Genomic DNA, 19,536 nt, shown 5'->3' with positions numbered 1-19,536 from the left:
ATTGCGAGTCAAACTCCAACAACATTCCTCCAGCACAGTTCAACAGTAACAACGTACCGCCTGAGCTTTTATCAATAATCTACAACACATTTTCGGATGTTGGAAACAAATTTTTGAACAACCTTATGCGGGAAATAACCATACAAACCAAGATACAATCAGCCATTCTCTTGCAACTACTTACATTGGATGATTACAAAGAACTGACAAAGATATACAAGAAAAATGAGAAGGCAAGACTTCATATTATTTCTTCGTCTGTATCCAATTCAAGTTCCCCTGAAATCCAGCCATCATCCAGTGATCCATCACCGCAACACCTATCGTCCGTATCTGCTGATTCAAAATCCGATATGCTACAGAACAGATTCTTATTGATCAGATCAAGCTTTTTAAATAATGGTACCTCAAGGTCCCCCACAAGGTAAAGTATTTTAGGCCCACATTGGAAAGGTTTTGTTGTATTGTTAACATCCACTCGTTTTATAATCCGAAAGTTTCACGAATACAGTTATCCCGCTGTCACAGCTGAATCCTTCATCACCTTACATTAAAGCTCTATTGAACGAAGACAAAACCATCCATATTATTAATCAGCACACTGAAATAGAAGAGGAGGAGATTGAAAGAGGCGTATACCCAGCTTATCAGCACGTTGTATTGATGAAACTCGATTCAACGCATAAAAAGAATGCGACGGTGAACGGAATGCTATGTTTGACAGCCAGCAATGAAATTGATACTGCCAAACTTGAAAACATGACGACAATTCTGAATGCCGTCAATATGCGATGTGTTAACGAGCTACTAGCAATAAATTATCAGGAACAGTTGATTATTGCCAGAGATTTGGCTGTATTGGATGCCGAGAATAAACTAAAGTTCTTAGCTGACATGAGTCATGAGATAAGGTAGACATACAGTAATGATGAAGCAGGATGGATTCCGATAGATACTTACATTTTTTCCTTCTGATTACAGGACGCCTATGAATGCAGTCATTGCATTAACAGATTTACTACTGCAGGAACGATCCAGTTTGAACCTGGAGCAAGTAGAGCATTTAGAGGTTATACAAACGAGTGGCAGTCATTTATTAACTGTAAAGTCATCATATTTACATAGCTCCTTCTGGAAATCTTGTACTAAAATGATCGTATTTTTCTTAGATCATAAATGACATTTTGAATATATCTAAATTAAATCACGATCCAAAATTCAAGCTTGAGAATAGACGATTCAGTTTAAGGAAATGCCTAAAAGGTAAAAACGTCTGTCTTCATTTATCAAACGATTAATCGCTCATATATTATGACATTATTCTTGCAGATACTTTAAACATGGCTCGTCATCAAGCCTCCATGAGCCAGCAGAACAAAGTCGTATATGTGATCGAATATCCACCGGACAAAGACGATAATATCCCATTGCCTGAACTTATTGTACAGTTGGAAGATAAGGGCATTCTTCTTAGACCTCTGATGCATAAGAAAGGTAAAACTGTACTACCAATTATATGGAAGATTGATTCCGACGTACCTGATCACCTGGTTGGCGATACAATGCGCTTGACACAAATTTTGCTGAATCTTTGCTCTAATGCTGTCAAGGTATGTTTGAAGATGCAAAACTACCTCCTATTTGTTTAAGAGGCTTTTTCATCGAAAGTTTGTACTGACCCATTCGAATCCTAGTTTACCAAAGAAGGCGGTATCCATGTACGAATTAAACGATCTACTCCGACTCCACTTCGTACTAGTGCTTCTTCTCAAACGCGTAATACAGAAAGATGTATGACATTTAAAGAAAGATACGATGCCAAAATAGAGACAATATGGAATCAGGCTAGAGAAAAGTCAAATTCTTACAACCCTAATGTTTCTCCTGGATCTTCAGGCGCTTCTTCAGCGGGTGGTCTCACCACGGCTGCCTCTGAAGACTCTGAGAATGCAGACTATTTTACCGAAAAGGCTATATTAGAAGTATCTGTAACGGACACCGGCATTGGCATACCTGCTGACCGTCTGCCTAAATTATTCAAATCATTTTCTCAAATCGACATCTCCACAGCACGAAGATACGGTGGTACCGGTTTGGGTCTGGCTATTTCCAGTACTCTAGTCAACCGTATGGGTGGATGCTTGTGGGTAGAATCTGAGGAGAATGTAGGCTCACGATTTGCCCTGACTTTACCATTTACCGTAGCCCCCCGGGGTAGAAAATATAGCAGTGACACCGCACCTTTGGGTTTTGCAGGCTCACCGTCGTCTCCTTGTTCGACGGCGTCTGATAGTAACAGTAGTGTACATTCGGCAGCGGGTAATAGCGCTAATAACAACGATTTAGTATCACCAGTCACATCTTCAGTATATACTTTTGCTACACCAGCGTTGAATAGTAACTTAACTAGTTCAGGCTACTTTCCAACCGCTTCTTCAACGACAAATTCGACAAACTTTCCGCAGTTGCATACCCAACAACAACAACAACAACAGCAACAGCAACAGCAACAGCAACAGCCACAGCCACAGCCACAGCCACAGCAACAGCAACAACAGATACGACAGTCTGTGCCCCCACCCTATCAGCAACATCAACCATATACCCTTCGCCCTACTTTATCACGAACTTGTCACTCACAACCCTATTTGCCTAATGGGTATAATGTACGCTCAGATAATTCGTTCACTTCTCAGCTTTTGCAAAATTGCAAATCAAGTGAAAGAGGAATGGCGACAAGCGTACCTGATAACACCTCGATGAATACTATTGCATCATTTGCAAGCAGTACACCTGAAGAAGGTAGACAAGCGGGTGCAAATGTAAATAGCGGCTTGTTAGAGGGCAATGCTAAAGCGCCATTGCGGAGTAGCAGCAGCAGAAAAGCACTTAATGATGGTTTTTCACCAGCTAGTCGAAACTCGCGTATCGGTATAACAAAACAGTACTTTAACCGAAAACCGCAAAGCAAAGAAGAAAATTTGGCAAAAGTTTATCCTTTAAGGATTCTTTTGGCAGAGGATAATATATGTGAGTTATTTCATTATTTTCCGACCCCTTAATGTTCTTATAAAATGGACGGTCGCTAATGGTTTTTTCTTGCTATTACTCTCTGTAACCAGTGAATCAGAAGATTGCAATAAGTATTTTAAAGCGCTTAGGATATGTAGATGTTGAAATAGCCAATAATGGAAAAGAAGTGTTGACATTGATGAAGTCATCCGTTTTTGACGTAATATTCGTAAGTGAACGATATACAGTATTGAATTTCTAATTAACATTATATACTCACAATGCTGAATTATTTAGATGGATCTTTATATGCCTGAAATGGATGGTTTAGAAGTAACTCGAGAGATTATCAGAGAGCGAGAACGAGGTAATACTGACAGCATGGACTTAACAACATCTTCTGAAGACCATGCTGATAATATAGCTCAACAATCGAATACGACGAGTGCTACCAACTTTGTAAAGCTTGGTCTTCTTAATGCCACGGAGGTATATATTATTGCTCTCACGGCTTCAGCCTCGCGTGAAGACCGACAAATTTGCATTGATTCAGGAATGGATGATTTTATCAGTAAACCATTCACAATGACAGAAATGAAGCAAGCATTGAAGACGTGTGCGAATAAGCGTAAAAAACGGAGAAAATTAATGCAAAAGCAAACAGGATTTAAGATTGAGGAAGAAGGTGTCCATAACATGAGTGGCAGCACGAATACTTCTCCTTCGACAAGTGTCGGTGATAATGATACTGCGACTACCGCTGACGATCCCATGCTGGACGTTCAGGCTTCACCTACGGAATCTTAATAGTTTGATCCTATTATACACTTATATGCATACCCTCAACTTCTATTTTATCATGTCGTTTTATCCTTTTTTCCTCTATTTATTCTTATATTATTACTACAAAGTTTTGTTCCCCCTCGCCGTAATAGCCTGTCTTATTCGTGTATATACATCTTGAAAATATGGATTATGTTTCCAGGTTTCCTGTGTACTATTTATATAAAAGGGTTGTGCCTTTTCAGTATTGCATTACTGTAACTGTTGATACCATCTTAATAAGCTTCACACATTTGTAGCCAAGGTTTTTGTAAATTGTTTACTGCATTAAATTGTGGGTAACTTTTTGACGTTTAAATCAATTCTAAAAGATATATATGAGTATATTATGGGTAATAAATGTAGATACTCTTTAAGGCTAAAGGAGAAGGAAAGAATATTACAAAGTATGGAGTCGTGTATTGGCAGATTTGAAAGTATCTTTAATGATAGAAACAAGACTCCTTTTCTGATTCTCATCGTCAAACTCGTCCATTGCTTCGTCTTCTTTAGCCGAAATATTCTTATCCAATCGTAACTTAAGGTTAGCCATACTTAAGATATGTTCTTCAATAGAATCTTTGGCTATGAGCTTATAAATTGTCACATCCTTGGTTTGGCCAACGCCTAATAATATTTAGAGTAGGGAAAAAGAACAGACAAAGAGAAGATAATACAGTTAGCTCCATCGTGGTTTGCTTGAAAATATACTCATATTAAACACCTACGGTGTGCTCGATCTTCAGCCTGTTTATCATTTTGCGGATTAAAATCTAGATCATAGAGAATAACAATGCTAACGAAAACAGTCAATGAGTCGCTCTGAAACCGCCCCAACCCACACCTCTCTAACTGCATCGACGTTGTAGACTTACTTTGCTGAAGTAAGGTTGATGCCGAAACCGCCAGCTTTCGTACTCAATAAAAACACATCAATATCTTTGCTATTATTGAATTGGTCAATCAATGCTTGGCGCTCCATAACATTCGTCGAACCATCCAATCGCACGTACGAAGTGCCCATTGTATTCAAGCACATTTCAAGAATATTCAGCATGGTAGTAAACTGACTAAAGATCAATACTTTGTTTCCGTCTTTTTTGAATTTTGGTAAAAGGGTTTGCAACTTCTTCACTTTGCCTGAATCCATCCATTCTTCATTCTGTAGCATATAGCGCTTGATTTTCTATCATATATATATATATATATCATATACATCAAAAATCAGTCAACAGATAACATCCTGCAGATCGGCTCTGTATTTGTTTACCTTTTCCTCTAAACATAGGTTGTGCAACTCAAAATCAGTCATAATAGTCATATCTTCGTAAATTAGATCTTCGTCAGAATCCCAATATTTTACATCGCTTTTGAGCTCTTTAGCCATTTTCCTCAGTAGATTATCTGTATAATGGTTCCTAAACAATAACGGATGATCTGCTGCCTTTCGTAAATGCATTACAACATTTGACATAGTCTCAAAATCACTTGATTTTGCTTTTGTATCTTTCTCTAACTCTTCCGCCGTTTTTTCGTAATTGGCCTTGTTCCTTAATAATATTTCTGAGTAGACTGTATTTTGCGATGGCGTCATTTCACAGTATTCGATAAGTTGATGCTTCTTCGGCAGATCCTTGAGCACATCCTCCTTTTTCCGACGAAGTACAAAAGGTGTCATCATACGTTTAGCACGTGAAATCCTTTCTTTGGATAGCAATTGGACCGAGGTCTCTGCATTCGTGCTGCTCTTTGTTGATTCTTCTTTTGCGCTAGCTTTTCTAATTTTGAAGATCGAGCGGAGTTCTTCTTCAAAGTTAGAGAAGGTTTCTGGCATGATGAAAGTCAACAAAGAGACAAGCTCTTGAAGATTATTTTGCAAAGGTGTGCCGGTTAACAACAGACGAAAAGGAGCCTTGATAGACATTAAGGATTTGTAACGTGCACTATTACAGTTTTTGACCATATGCCCTTCATCGAGAATCATGGAGCGGCACCGTAACTTTCTGAGGAAATTCCTGTCGTCAGCATGACCAGAGGCTAATTGGTAAGTGGTCAGAATCACTTGAAACTCTTTCTGTTTATTCTCATATCTCAACTCATCACGTAGTTCAGCGCGGGATTGCTGGCTACCATGATAAAGGCGAATTTCCAAGGTAGGTACGAAGCGTTCAAATTCGCGCGCCCAATTCTCAATGGTGGATGAAGGTACAACAATTAAATGAGGTCCATAGTCACCGAGTTCGTACAAGCGACCAAGAAAAGTGATAACCTGAGCCGTTTTGCCCAAACCCATTTCGTCGGCCAAAATACCTGATATACCTTTGCGGTATAGAAGTAGCATCCAATTGATGCCGAGTATTTGATAATCTTTCAAAGTGAATTCTGAATTGACACATTTTGGCTGTGCTGTGAGATAACCTTGCAAGGCATCTTTATACTTCGGATTTGATTTATACTTTTCCACATCAGCGTCGATACTAGTCATGTTCATTCCTGGTTGATCATCTTCATCCTTATCAGTTGGAGAACTTGCTCGATTGGAGATAGATTTGTGTGAGCCTAGGCGTTCCCAAATGCTGAAAATATCCCGTAGTTCTGTTCCCAAATTCTCTATACTTTCGATAATCTCATCTACAGCTGTATAGCCTTCCATCATTTCTCGACATATGTTGATAAAGCGGACACCGGCACCTTTGGTTTGCTTTAATTTTTCTTCCAAATCATCAAGATCGGGAAATGGCCTTAGTTCGTTCACAACCAATTTGGCAACGTCCTCTTTACAACCGGTGATTTCCTGCAGATCTTTTGGTGTACACGTGTTGAAGTACCTGAGGACAAGACGCTCGCGTTGAATTTCAGAAAGCCTTTGACGTTGTTTTTCTTGTAATTCTTCCTCGTCCATCAGGCGAGGTCGTTTTGCTGCCTTAGGGATCACAACATTTTCGCGCATTAACAGTCGACAAGCGCCCACAACACTGCCGGCATGACGCACGGCGTCTCTTATTTGCTCCAGCGTTTTGTCTGGATGAATTCGTTGGACACGTTCGATATTTGCCTTCTCAGCTGCGTCAATCAAAGATACGTCTATTTTCTTATTTTGATCGACATAAGCGTCGTCCACAGCGTCATCCTCTATCACATCGTCCTCTTCATCTGAATCCAGTATTCTACGCTTTCTTACATTTACTCTCGTCGCTGATGCATTTGTGGTATCTGTATTTGAATTTTCCTTCTGATTTCCTTCAGTGTCATTTTCCGATTCCTCCGCCTCTTCTTCCTCGTCCGAAGAGAAGATGTACGTATTTATCCTTTTTGCTGGTTTTCTTTGACGCAGCTTACGTTTATAAGTTACAGCGTCTTCCTCTTGATCGCTTTCCTCTGAATTGTCCTCGTCGGAGAGCGATCGTCGTTGTGTTAATCGTCGGGTAGGTGTTGTCAGATCGATGAGTGGTTTTTGTTCAGGTGAAGCGAATCGAAACCTTGATAAATGTTCTGCCAGGTTTTCAGTACTACTACCATAACCGCTGTTCGTCCTTGAAAGAGAGATACGGCTGCTGCTGCTGCTGCTGCTTCTGCTGTACGTGGTACTGCTACTGCTACTTCTTCCTTGTTTAGTAAGATTGAAAACAAACGACTTTGAAGTCAAGGTAGGTAGGTTGCTGCTCTTCAATGTCTTCTTGACGACGACTTTCGGACTCGAGTCACTCTCATCCATCTTCTTTACCGGTTTAAAAAATGAACTTATGGTTCCGTTCTGACTGGAAGAAGTAGATGACATGGTCGAACAAAGATTGCGATGAGGCTGATCTAAAATTGAGGCGATTCTGATCTGTTGGTTAAGAAAGAGGAAAAAATTTTATTTCCCCGTTTGTAATTATTTCGAAACATAAAAGCGAAATCTGCATGAAATTGGCGACTGGCGCTTATTTTCATAGGAAAACAGAAAAGAAAAATATTCATCAAAGAAACCTACATTTTAGTAGTATGTCACAAAGGCATGTGTTATATCAAGGGTTTCAATGTCACTCAACAGTGATTACTTTCTAATGATCGTGTTTGTGTATCCGGTGCGTACCTGACGCGTAAGTTCCGTTTATTATAATGAGTAAGTTTGCTCATTTTGGCTATTTCAAATCTTTTACAAAAGGTATGGCAACAGTAGATTTCGTGTTTATTTTTGCTACCTTTGATTTACAGGAGCGGTGAATGCATAGAAAATCATTTGAATGGTATTTGATTTTCCCTCTTTATCTGTTTGTTTCAAAATTACCGTTGCGACAACAAACATATAAGAAAGTGTATTAGTCTGAAGCTCGACACTTGAGTAGACAGCTAGTTCTTTGTCATCTCAAAATACGCGTCAAAGCATTTGAAAAAGGGAGTCACAAAGTATATAGTATACATCACATGACCTTTCTTTTCTCGGTTTGACCAGAAGGCCCTAGATTGTCTCACAGCTTCATTCTAGAGATCTCCTATATTAGCCACTATTTTATTGTTAAGCAAATGTGTAGCTGAAAAGTCCAATGATACAAATGCAAGCTTATCATTGGACGCAGTTCAATAGTTTATTTACCATAGAATGCAGTGCTGCTTCTATTTTCATCAGCAAGCACTTGATAACATGAAACCGTTTCTACAAACAACGAACTAAGCAGAGTCTATTTTGTTTGAAAAGTACAGTACCTTTTTAGATCAAGTTATTTTTAAATTCTTGTTACCAAGCATTTAAATATATCTTTTATTTTTAATCTGCTGGAATCTGTATAAAAAAAAAAGCAGTGATGAGCACTATACAAACAAACAAAAATCATAAAAGATAGTCTTATTGGCGTTGTTTATTCGTTCTATTCTCGTTTGCCATAATAAGCTTGTATTCACTATACGGGCGCACCAGATCTTTGCTAGTTAACTGTTCATGCAGCAAGTTCCTTTTTCTACAAGCACTAAAACCAACTGGAAGCGCGCGCGTCTAGATGCAAATATACACAGTCTATTTCATTTTGGAAGGCTTGTATTGATATGCCTATTCAAAGCATGTTTACACGTGGTTTCATCCTCAAATAATGGAGATGTTTATTAAACGTTGATATCCCTGTGCATCTCTTTCAAAGCATATGTAAAAAACGTTATTCATTATTGACAGAGAAAGCTACTTGAAACAAAGGAAAATGAAATTCGTATTTAGTACTTTACTAATCAATTTTTTTTTTTTTGTTTTGATTTAAATCCTATCAAGATCGAATCAACCGCAGCCTTTCGGTAAAAGATCTCTTCCACCCCGGAATGTAAGGCGCCACCTCATTGGTTTTATAAATTTAACGATGTTTTAAAATTTGATTTCTAAATTTATACACGCTGAATAAAGAGGTCAAAATGAAAAAGTATGGCCTATTGTGTTGGCAAGAAAGATAAAGTCGTGTCTGGCCGAAAAGTAGCGTAATCAATTTTTTTCTTGACTTATAACAGTCATATGAATATATCGTTTCACTTGTGCATTTCTTAAAGCTTATAGAAAAAGACAAATAAAGTGGTTTAATAAGGAAAAGTGCGGGGAGGGGCTCTTCAACGTACATTTCGACGAACTTTTTCACGTGTAGTATATCATTGGCTGTAGAGTAGCAATATAAATTGAAACCATGGAAGTTCAAACTTGAAGATTTTGTTCGGTTGATCAAAAATGCCTACAAATTTCTAAGCAAAAGAATAAAGAGACCAGAATAGCACGCAAATCAGCGCCGCTTATTCACCATAAAAAGAAAAGTAAGAAAGATTTATGCTTTTTGTGTAGTACATTAGATAAGAATAGAGTAATATGGAGGCTTTGCTAAGACAGCTTGCCTGTTTGCCTGCCTGCCAACCAATAATTTGCAAAACTTTGCTATTTTAGTATCTATTTTAGGGTCTGCTGTCTTTCTATTCGCTACATGTGAGGTCGTGTGAGCTGTTAACTCCACCCCCGGAGACACCCAATCAGCTCTATAATTGGGTGCAATAAATTTTGATGATAAAACCTATCTCCGGTTAAAGACTTTACACGCCGATCTTTCATATATAATCAGCCTTACCAAACAAAAAAGAAATACTTTTTTTTAAGACCCAAAAAAAAACTTTGATAGACCCCTCTCACTGTAAACCAACCTCTTCCAAATATCTCTTTTTTTTTATTGTCTGCTTTCTATTAAAGCGTAATGAGGTTCTCACAGACATTGCAGTTAAACGCAGTGCCAGATTGGATTGACAATTACGTTAAGTGAGTAACATCGACTTTTTTTTTTTTTGTATTTCTTATTTTCCTTTTTTGAACTGTCAAATCTATTCATATTGTACTCACACACGCCTTGTTTTTTCTTAGCTATGAATCTTTAAAAAAACTTATCTTTCAGTTAGAAAAAGAACGTGTCGACTATCTTAACGCTCAACATTTTGGTGATCCTGAAAAGGCTGTTGATCTTCAAACTGAGGGTGAAGCAAAGTTTTTATCAGCTCTCGACGCTCAACTTGATAAAGTCGTTGAATTTTATACAGAAAAAGAAAGTGAACTCTACAGCACACTTGATGAATTAGAGACTGAAGTCCAAGGCAGTGGCTATTACAACGGCAACATTGATTATTCTGACGGCAAAAATCATTTATCACCTCTTGAAAACCTGGACTCCACATTTGAGCATCCTAACTCAATTGCACCCATCGACAAGAATGATTATCCCAAATTTGACTCGCATAGACGTCGAGGCTCTAGAGCCTCCCGTATTTCTCGTATCGGCTCCCGACAGTCCTTTGAATCGCGTTTATCTATTGATCAAGATGAGGAAGGCTTATTAGTTGAACGTTTGTCTGATTTAAGATCTCAACTTATCTTGCTCTATATTTCGTTATCAGAACTCGAATCCTATGTTGATCTCAACCGTACAGCATTCGAAAAAATCTTGAAGAAACACGACAAGGTGCTCGAAGGCAATCTCAAAAGCCAATATATCAACAAAATGGTCATGGATAGTAGGCCTTTCAGTCCTGAAACACAAAATGTTCTCAAGAGTCAACTTAATCGTGTAGAGACTATCTTTGCGAATACCTTCTGTAATGGAAACCGCACTCTCGCTCTTCGTCAAATGAAGACTCATCTACGCGATCAAGTTACCTTTGAACGTAACACCGTTTGGAAGGATATGGTCCGTCATGAACGCAAAACTCAAGATACCAAGTTAGTTGAACCCAAGGTCGTCAAATCATACAAGATTCCATTTACCAACTATCGAGTCGCAGCAAGCTCTCTGCGTCAAATATTCTGTATTGCACTATCGATTATTGTTCTCATCATCTTGCTCTGTGTCGATTGTTTCGGTAGTCGTCAAGAAAATTATTGTTTTGCTCTTCTCATTTTCTCTGCCATCATGTGGGCTACCGAAGCTATTCCTCTTTACGCTACCTCTTGTCTTATCCCCTTCATGATTGTACCTATGGGTATCATGCGTAACCCTGACGGCTCTGTCATGGCTGCTAAAGCAGCTGCTAAGGCTACCTTCTCTTCTATGTTCAGTGGTACGATTATGATGCTGCTGGGTGGCTTTGCGCTTGCTGCTGCACTTTCAAAGTACGGTATTGCGAAAGCTTTCGCTTCACATGTATTGAGTCGTGCTGGTACGCGTCCTATGTGGGTTTTGTTAGCTATCATGTTGGTCTCTGGTGTTCTCAGTATGTTCATCTCCAATGTGGCTACCCCTGTGCTTTGTTTCTCGTTGATTGATCCTATTCTTCGTACACTCCCCGATAAGTCCCGCGTCGGTCCTTGCTTGATTCTTGGTATTGCTTTGTCCAGTTGTATTGGTGGTATGACATCTCCTATCTCCTCTCCTCAAAACATTGTTACCCTTCAGTATATGGATCCTAATCCAGGATGGGGTCTTTGGTTCGCTGTTGCTTTACCTGTGGCTATTATAACTGTCTTTGTCTGTTGGGGTCTCTTATTAGCTGTCTACAAACCTGCTAGAGACACTCCTCATTTGAACAAGATCAAACCTACCAAAGGAAAGATCACTCTCTCCCAAATTTTCATCGTTTTGGTCTGTATTGCCACTATCATTCTCTGGTGCGTTGAAAGTAATCTGGAATATGCTCTGGGTGATACCGGCGTCATTGCCGCCATCCCTCTCTTTGTTTTCTTCGGTACTGGTATTTTGGGTAAGGAAGATCTCAACAACTTTTTGTGGTCCGTTGTTGTCCTTGCACAGGGCGGTATGGCTCTTGGTAACGCTGTCACTTCCTCCGGCTTATTGCAAGATATTGCCATTCGTCTCAAGGACGGTATTTCCCATTTGCCGCTTATTGCCATTTTGGCCATCTTTTGTTTCCTTATTTTGGTTTTCGCCACCTTCGTTTCGCATACCGTTGCCGCTTTGATTATTGTTCCGATTGTCAAAGAAGTCGGTGAAAACTTGCCCATTCCCCATCCCAACTTGTTGGTAATGGGTGCTGGTTTGGCATGTTCTGCTGGTATGGGTCTCCCTGTGTCTGGTTTCCCTAACATGTCAGCTATTATGCTGGAAGATCCAGCTGGTAAACCTTATCTTTCTGGTAAAGATTTCATCATTACCGGTATTCCTACTAGTGTCTTCAATACTATCTTGATCTTTACTCTTGGTTACGGTATTATGGCAGCCATTGGTTATTAACGACAAATATCCCCTGTACTTGAAATTTTTCTTTTCTCTCTTCACATTTTTATATTACACGCTTTTATCTATGTATATACAAAACACACTCACCCTATCATTCACCTTCGTCATCTGCGCCATATTCCATCCATCTTTAGCTTACTTTTTGCAATTTTATTCATGCTTATAAGCAACCTGTCCCATACCTATTGTAATTTCATTTGTATAATCGTTTTTATTTGCTTCAAATAAATTAATTTGTTTTTTGTTTTTATTTTCATTACTATCTAAACCTCATGACTCAAGCAACTAATTCATTTTTTTTCTCTCCTTTGAAAATGGTAACGTTGGAACACTCTCTTACTTGGTCCTATTTTAGTCCACTGCATGGCTTGCTCTATCAGACAGTGCTGCGAAAAATGTGGAGGCAGTGACTGTAAAATTTTTTTTTTGCAGCTGTGATAGAAAAAAAAAGAAAGAACAAAGCTATCAAAACTTTTCTCAAAAGGTCAGCTTTCAACTTCCAGCGACATTAGCCCAAATAACGACGATGGGAACTCCAGCAATACAGCCTTCAGAACTAAAAAATAAAGATAAAAGGACAAAACTTTATCAAAAGTTAAAGTTAGAGAAGCAAAAGGCTAAATCAGCCAAGCGAAAAGCGCAAGCCAAAGCAGAAGAGAAAGATCCTGAATTGAAAAAGGTAGATCTATTTGCTAATTCTTTATGACCTTGCAAAACCATTCTTCGCACTCACAAAAGTGACATGGTCTTCTATTCACTCACTCGTGTTTAGAAACGACTAGAGAAAAATGTGCCAAAAACATTAGACAATACAAGAGAAGCAGATGAAACTATGGTTGAGCAAGACGATGAAGTCGCTGAAGACGAAACCATGGATGAATTTCTCAAATATTTCAGTGGAGAGACACCAAAGATACTAATCACCTCTAGCAAAAATCCTTCCCCTAACTGTTACGATTTCTGTGCGGAATTGGTATCCATGTTTCCCAATGCACAATTTGCCAAACGTGGAGCCAAGCATGAGTTGAGACAAGTGATCAAAATCGCAAAGGAGAAGGAATTTACAGATCTACTGATCGTGAACGAGGATCGCAAAGTTCCGAGTGAGTACCGTTGATTTGTGAACAGCTGAACTATTAGCTCATTCATCCTCTGTCCGTTTAGATGCCATCACTTTAATACACTTGCCAGATGGACCCTCTGCGTATTTCAAGTTATCGAGCTTTGTACCGTCCAAGAAGATTTCTGTAAGTAGATCACTCTGGAAGTTTTTTTTTTTTCTTTTTTGGAACGGCAATTGTTGCAGTAGACTGACACACATTGATTGACGTACCCCTTATAGAATCATGGCCGTGTTACAGCACATAATCCAGAATTAATTCTCAACAACTTTAATACGAGATTAGGCCACACTGTCGGTCGTATGTTCCAAGCGTTGGTACCTCAAGTGCCAGAGTTCCAAGGTAGACAAGTCATCACTTTTCACAATCAGCGTGATTTCATCTTTGTGCGACGACACCGTTATGTTTTTAAGGATACAGAGAAAGTGGGGCTGCAAGAGTTGGGACCCAAGTTCACTTTGAAACTGCGTTGGTTGCAGAAAGGTGTTTACCAGCGTGATGGTGAATATGAATGGATCTTTAAACCCGAGATGGAAACAAGTCGTAAAAGATTCTTTTTGTAAATATTTATTATCCTTTCATTCATTCTTTCAGCTATTTTTTTTGTATTTTGAAGGCATCATCATCCACTCACCGTAGCAGTCATTATGCATCTATTCTATACAGCTTTCTCTTTACTTATATATCTCCTCAAAAATATACTTTTTTTAAAATGCCATCGATCTTTTTTTGTGTAGAAACCAGGAAAAAAACGAACCATTTAGAACACAAGACAGTTACAAAATCCTTTGGACATATTTTGCTTTAATAAAGTCTATTACAAAAAAAAAAAAGTCTACATACAAAATTTCAAAAGCAAAATAGAATAAAATGAGGCTGGGTTGTGAGAGGTTTTACATGATTAACAAGTAAAGGGTAAATCAAACCGTATGATTAATAATAATATGAATATAAATAGGGAAAATGGAAAAAAAATAGAAGGTAGTAGTCATGAAGATAAACGATGAATATGCGTATAAACTAGAAGGCGCCCTTTAAGGCTTGTTGAATATCGGCAATCAAATCTTCCTTGTTTTCGATACCAATGGACATACGAACCAAAGTATCAGTGATACCTAAAGCAGCACGATCTTCAGGGCTAACAGAACCATGAGTCATGATAGCGGGAACTTCAACCAAAGATTCAACACCACCCAAGGATTCTGCCAAAGTAATATGTTCCAGACGGCTCAAAAACTTGTTAACGTTATCCAAAGTACCCTTAAGACGGAAAGAGATCATACCACCAAAGCCTCTTTGTTGTCTCTTGGCCAATTCATGGTTGGGATGGGAGGTAAGACCAGGGTAAATGACTTCTTCAATGTGTTCGTTCTCTTGCAAAGCTTCAGCAACAGCTTGAGCATTTTCAGCATGACGTTGCATACGGACTTCGAGAGTCATGAGACCACGACGAGCCATGAAACAGTCGAAAGCGGAAGGAACAGCACCAAGAGAGTTTTGCATAAAGGCCAACTTCTTGTGCCAATCTTCGTTGGAAGTGACAGCAACGCCCATGACAACATCAGAGTGACCGTTAATATACTTGGTAACAGAGTGGACGACAATATCAGCGCCTAAAGCAAGAGGGTTTTGGAAATAAGGGGACATGAAAGTGTTATCGACAACCAAGGTAGCACCGTGAGCATGAGCACGTTCAGCAATGGCTTGAATATCAATGACACGAAGTGTGGGATTGGTGGGAGTTTCAAGCCAAACGAGCTTGGTATTTGGCTTGAAGTAAGCTTCAATATTAGCGGGTTCGCTCAAGTTGACAAAAGTGGTTTCGATGCCAAGGTTGACAGCAACTTTGGTGAAATAACGGTAGGTACCACCGTAAACATCATTGACAGAAATCAAGTGAGAACCGCTTTCTAAAGAGTTGACAATAGTAGCAGTCGTAGCAGAACCAGAAGCAAAAGCAAGACCATATTTGCCGCCTTCAAGGGCAGCAATGGCTTCTTCAAAGTTATTACGGTTGGGATTGCCAGATCGAGAATATTCGAAGCCCTGAATTGAAACACAAGTTATACAGTTAGTATCGGTCGAAGCTATACCCCTTGGATGCAAGACATCCAGAATAATCTTCAAAACGCTTCTGCACTCATGTTCCTCATCCCTAGGAACCCTTAGATTGCAACAGATACTTACTGTATGAACACCAGCTGCAGACTGCTTGTATGTAGTAGAAAGAGAGAGGGCAGGAATAACAGCACCAGTTGTAGGATCAGGTCTTTGAGCAGCGTGCACAGCACGAGTACCGAATCCTGATGTAACAGTCATTGTCTGTATAGCTAGTTAGTATATAGAAGGGTTGAAGCTTTTATTAAAAAGAAACAATCAAGATAAAAAAAGTTTTTTTTTTCATTTTATAGCTAAAATCCGCTTTGTGACGGGTGAGCTGCACAACCAGCTGTCAAGAGTTCAAAAAAAAAAAAAAAAAAAAAAAAAAAAACCTAAAAAAAAGCCTGTTTTCCTGACAAATTCCGATACACCAGCACGCAATTTATTTGGTTTAGAGTATCACGATTGGTGGAAGATGGCGACATTATTGAAACTGCACTACTTGTAGGTTCCTGCCGGCGAATTAAAGTAGAAATTAAAAAGAGCAAATCTTTTGGTTTGATGAGTGTGGAGGAAGTTTTAGTTTTTTGCTTAGAAATCAGACAGTTTTTTAACAAGATGCAAACATGCAAAAGTGCGATTAAAACGAAAATACAGAGGTGATACATCATAGTACCCTGGGAAAAACTGAGCATTCTGTGCTACGACTGTTCGTTGATAGCCACCACGCAGAACGTTGCGCTTAAGTGCATTAAGGGCGAGGAGTTAGTAACCTTGAGCTTTCGTTATGAGCGACTTTTTTGCAAACAATGCTGCCTTGTAGATAGTCAGCAGATCAAATCAGATCAAACAATTCGGTTTATGGTTCTAGCAGATCGAATACGTTAGGACTTTACTTGTTTGGTTTCAGATAAACAAATCCAAGCTATTCGTTAGTATATAAAAAATAGTGGCTATAATTTAACCAACATTAGCACTATACGAGGCAGAACAATGTGGTTGTGCTTTTCTATGAATGTTTGTACGGTTTCGAATAAAGACGCTACATTTTCAGAATTCGCTGCTTCATAGTAATTTTGATCTAACTTCCTGACCCAGCTTGTCCGCTTGATCGTTTACAGCGACTACTACGCACGTCACAGCTGCAGAATTTTGCACGACTATCACCCTTGCCTGAGTTACATGAATGCTACCGACACATGCGCGTTTAACCAGTTCGCAAGATACTGCATCGAACAGGCATACATTGAGTAATTGCATTAGGAAACTAGATATATTTATTATTCTATCTCCTTTTCCTTTACTTTTTACATCATTTTTGTTGTATAAAATGCTGGTAACAATCAATATGGATGTGTGAGGATGGGGGAATAATGACGTAGAAAGGTTAAAGAAAAGAATATGTGCATAAAAAAATAAAAGGAAATGTTGTACATCTACAAATATAATGGTTGGGACGAAAAGAGGACCCAGCCAGTAAACCAAAAATAAAATAAAATAAGGGTGTTAAATAAGTTGATTGCATGTGTAAAATGTAACGAGAAAAGGACCTCTTCTTTAAGCATTAAATAAATATAACTTATATATTGTAATGCTTCAAAATGAAAGCTGCTGGTGTGTTCACTTTTTTATATTCTGGATTTTTTTTCTTTTTTTTTTTTTTTGTTGTTTTTTCTTGTTGTTACATGTTTTCTTTTAAGCATAGAGAAATGCCTAAAATATTTTGATTAGAAAGCCTTTGTTTGCTGGTATTGATGTGTTGTATCTAATGTAAGGTTCCTCCTTCTAATTCATGCCATCAGATAGGTTGAGTAAAAGTTGACCAAGACAACGTTTTGTAGCAAGGTCATCCTTTAAAATCTGATGAAAAGTCGTGTCTCTAAGTGGCTCTGGGAGGCATTGACGTAAAGCTTCACGTGCTCTAATATGATAAGGAATGATGAAAAGTTTCTTTAAGTACTCTACGCTCTTCATGTGTATTCTTCCACCCTGCATTTATTTCTTACCGTGGGTTTTCTGACAATCTCAAGTAACAACGGATGACATGCTTCAACAGACGCATAGCTTGATTTTCGACGAGCTGATTGACCATGTTGTGTAAGACTGTAGCTACAGCATAGAATCGCTCGTATGTTTGACAAATGTAATACTGTTTGAGAGAATAGCAGAAATGCTATTAGCAAACCGAAACTTTTACTTCATTTCCCATTTTCTACTTACCAAGCCAGTATCGTCTAACAAAATCTTTTGCACAACAAATATAGCAACTGTCTTTGAAAGTTCGCTTCCGGTTTCCATGATACGAAGACACAGTGGAATGATCTCGGTGGATAAGAGAAAGCTAATGACTTCGGGATTATCGTTCTGATACACAGTGAAAGGTATATGAGTTCTACGGTTCAAAAGCGTTAAATTCAGTCAAATTTACGTTCTTACCTTGACTAAAGCTCCAATAACGCCCAAGCTCGTTAATCTCAAATATTCAAAAGGACGAGTTTTGCTGGTTGTGTTCAAAAAAGGATAAAGATAAAGGGGAATATGCGCTATATATAACAAAATAGACAATTTAGCACAAAACGTCCCTATTCGAAGCTTGTACAGAATTTCCTTATATTTCTTACCTTGGAGAAATAAACTTCTGGTTTCATTGTGATTTGCAACACATTGAAGAAGCGCAAGTGCATTGCAGACCCTGTTCGAAGCGCCTCCGCTCAAGGTGGGAGGTGTTAGTAAGGAATAAACTGTAACAATTTCTTGCAATAATACAGGAATGACGCCTAGCAATAGAAATGTAGTTTTTAAGGTTAATGTTCCTCTTTGCATGCTGTAAACACTGCAGTCTCAAAGCACTTACCATAGGAGTACCATAAAACGAGAGCCAAGTCTTCATATTGTTCTCTTTTTTTACTTAAATCCAATAAGGCTTGTTCTCTGGTAGAGGGATTCAATAAATCCAACACAAGCCCGTAAATTTTCTCTTCATCTAATTGTTGCATTTTCTGTTGATGGTCCTGCTGTTGTTGTTGAACATGGGAAGGTTGTTGCTGTTGTGCTTGAGAAGGATGCTGCTGTTGTTGTTGCATGAGGTAGTTGCTTGGCATAGGCATGCCTTGTGGTCCGAGATTGTTGTTCATCATTTGTGCGTACATAAATGGATCAGCTGTGTTCAAACCACCAGCACCACCGGCACTTGATACACCCGCTGCGACATTGCGATTCATTGCCGAAAAATGTTGAGATAACGCGTTAAGGTTATTGCTAGCATTAGTTGTGGGCTGTAAGGCAGAGGTTAACGGGTTACCAGCAGTAGCAGCATTGCCACCGCCGCCGCCAATTCCTGTTGTCCCGGCATTCGTCAAAGAAGATTGCTGCAAATACTGGTGAAGATTAGGGTGCATAGAAGTAATAGTGTTGAAAGAAAAAGAAAAAAAAAAAGGAATAAAAAATAACAGAAAGGGCTATTAAAGAAAAGAAAAACTCAAAAAAAATAGCAATAGTAATAATAGAATAAATAGGAAAATACAATATTGAAATATAAAGAAAACACAGAGGAAAGTGAAATGCAGCCTTGCTGACTGATAAGTGCAAACACACAAACTTAGTAAATCCAGTCTTACATTTCTGAGCCTTATTTTTTTTTTTTTTTTTTTTTTTTTTTTTGCCTCCCCTTTTTTTTTCATATCCTTAAAAGACAAAAGGCATTTCATAAAAAAAAATCTCTTTTACACTTGTCTCTCACTTGAAAAAGGAAGGGGATTGATACCACTCTCTTCCCTGCTTTTTCAGTCTTGTGTACTTTATTT

At 38.7% G+C, this 19,536-nt stretch overlaps 6 protein-coding genes across 6 annotated transcripts; 3 read left to right on the top strand and 3 right to left on the bottom strand.

Annotated features, from left to right (window-relative positions):
- Positions 1 to 546: 546 nt before the first annotated feature.
- BDF20DRAFT_82729 (uncharacterized protein) lies at positions 547 to 4,078 on the top strand. Its single transcript, XM_053078150.1, has 7 exons — positions 547 to 911; positions 982 to 1,102; positions 1,170 to 1,263; positions 1,330 to 1,610; positions 1,695 to 3,030; positions 3,123 to 3,241; positions 3,310 to 4,078. Exons 1-7 carry the CDS (start codon positions 664 to 666, stop codon positions 3,817 to 3,819), a joined length of 2,709 nt encoding a protein of 902 aa, XP_052941281.1. The 5' UTR covers positions 547 to 663; the 3' UTR covers positions 3,820 to 4,078.
- A 156-nt stretch (positions 4,079 to 4,234) lies between these two features.
- Positions 4,235 to 6,736, bottom strand: BDF20DRAFT_811169 (SNF2 family N-terminal domain-containing protein; the record flags this gene model as incomplete). The annotated part of the gene is made up of 4 exons (XM_053076663.1): positions 4,235 to 4,461; positions 4,563 to 4,630; positions 4,710 to 5,020; positions 5,105 to 6,736. The coding sequence occupies 4 exons, from the start codon at positions 6,734 to 6,736 to the stop codon at positions 4,235 to 4,237; spliced, it is 2,238 nt and encodes a 745-aa protein (XP_052941280.1).
- Positions 6,737 to 9,937: 3,201 nt separating this feature from the next.
- BDF20DRAFT_968481 (SPX domain-containing protein) lies at positions 9,938 to 12,786 on the top strand. The gene is made up of 2 exons (XM_053084997.1): positions 9,938 to 10,087; positions 10,190 to 12,786. Exons 1-2 carry the CDS (start codon positions 10,026 to 10,028, stop codon positions 12,504 to 12,506), a joined length of 2,379 nt encoding a protein of 792 aa, XP_052941279.1. The 5' UTR covers positions 9,938 to 10,025; the 3' UTR covers positions 12,507 to 12,786.
- A 558-nt stretch (positions 12,787 to 13,344) lies between these two features.
- Positions 13,345 to 14,196, top strand: BDF20DRAFT_904362 (anticodon-binding protein; the record flags this gene model as incomplete). The annotated part of the gene is made up of 3 exons (XM_053083022.1): positions 13,345 to 13,615; positions 13,677 to 13,759; positions 13,855 to 14,196. The coding sequence occupies 3 exons, from the start codon at positions 13,345 to 13,347 to the stop codon at positions 14,194 to 14,196; spliced, it is 696 nt and encodes a 231-aa protein (XP_052941278.1).
- A 232-nt stretch (positions 14,197 to 14,428) lies between these two features.
- On the bottom strand, positions 14,429 to 16,074 carry BDF20DRAFT_847792 (Cys/Met metabolism PLP-dependent enzyme-domain-containing protein). Its single transcript, XM_053079824.1, has 2 exons — positions 15,821 to 16,074; positions 14,429 to 15,679 (listed from the first exon to the last, which is right to left on the bottom strand). Exons 1-2 carry the CDS (start codon positions 15,950 to 15,952, stop codon positions 14,654 to 14,656), a joined length of 1,158 nt encoding a protein of 385 aa, XP_052941277.1. The 5' UTR covers positions 15,953 to 16,074; the 3' UTR covers positions 14,429 to 14,653.
- Positions 16,075 to 17,518: 1,444 nt separating this feature from the next.
- On the bottom strand, positions 17,519 to 19,131 carry BDF20DRAFT_812536 (cell differentiation family, Rcd1-like-domain-containing protein; the record flags this gene model as incomplete). Its single annotated transcript, XM_053076796.1, has 6 exons — positions 17,519 to 17,654; positions 17,740 to 17,882; positions 17,954 to 18,097; positions 18,170 to 18,276; positions 18,355 to 18,510; positions 18,588 to 19,131. The coding sequence occupies 6 exons, from the start codon at positions 19,129 to 19,131 to the stop codon at positions 17,519 to 17,521; spliced, it is 1,230 nt and encodes a 409-aa protein (XP_052941276.1).
- Positions 19,132 to 19,536: the final 405 nt, after the last annotated feature.

This window comes from Mycotypha africana (genome assembly GCF_025528875.1).
Source record: "Mycotypha africana strain NRRL 2978 chromosome Unknown BDF20scaffold_1, whole genome shotgun sequence".
NCBI lineage: Eukaryota > Fungi > Mucoromycota > Mucoromycetes > Mucorales > Mycotyphaceae > Mycotypha > Mycotypha africana.
Note: the sequence above shows the minus strand (reverse complement) of the source record. Positions and strands in the feature narration are given on the sequence as shown.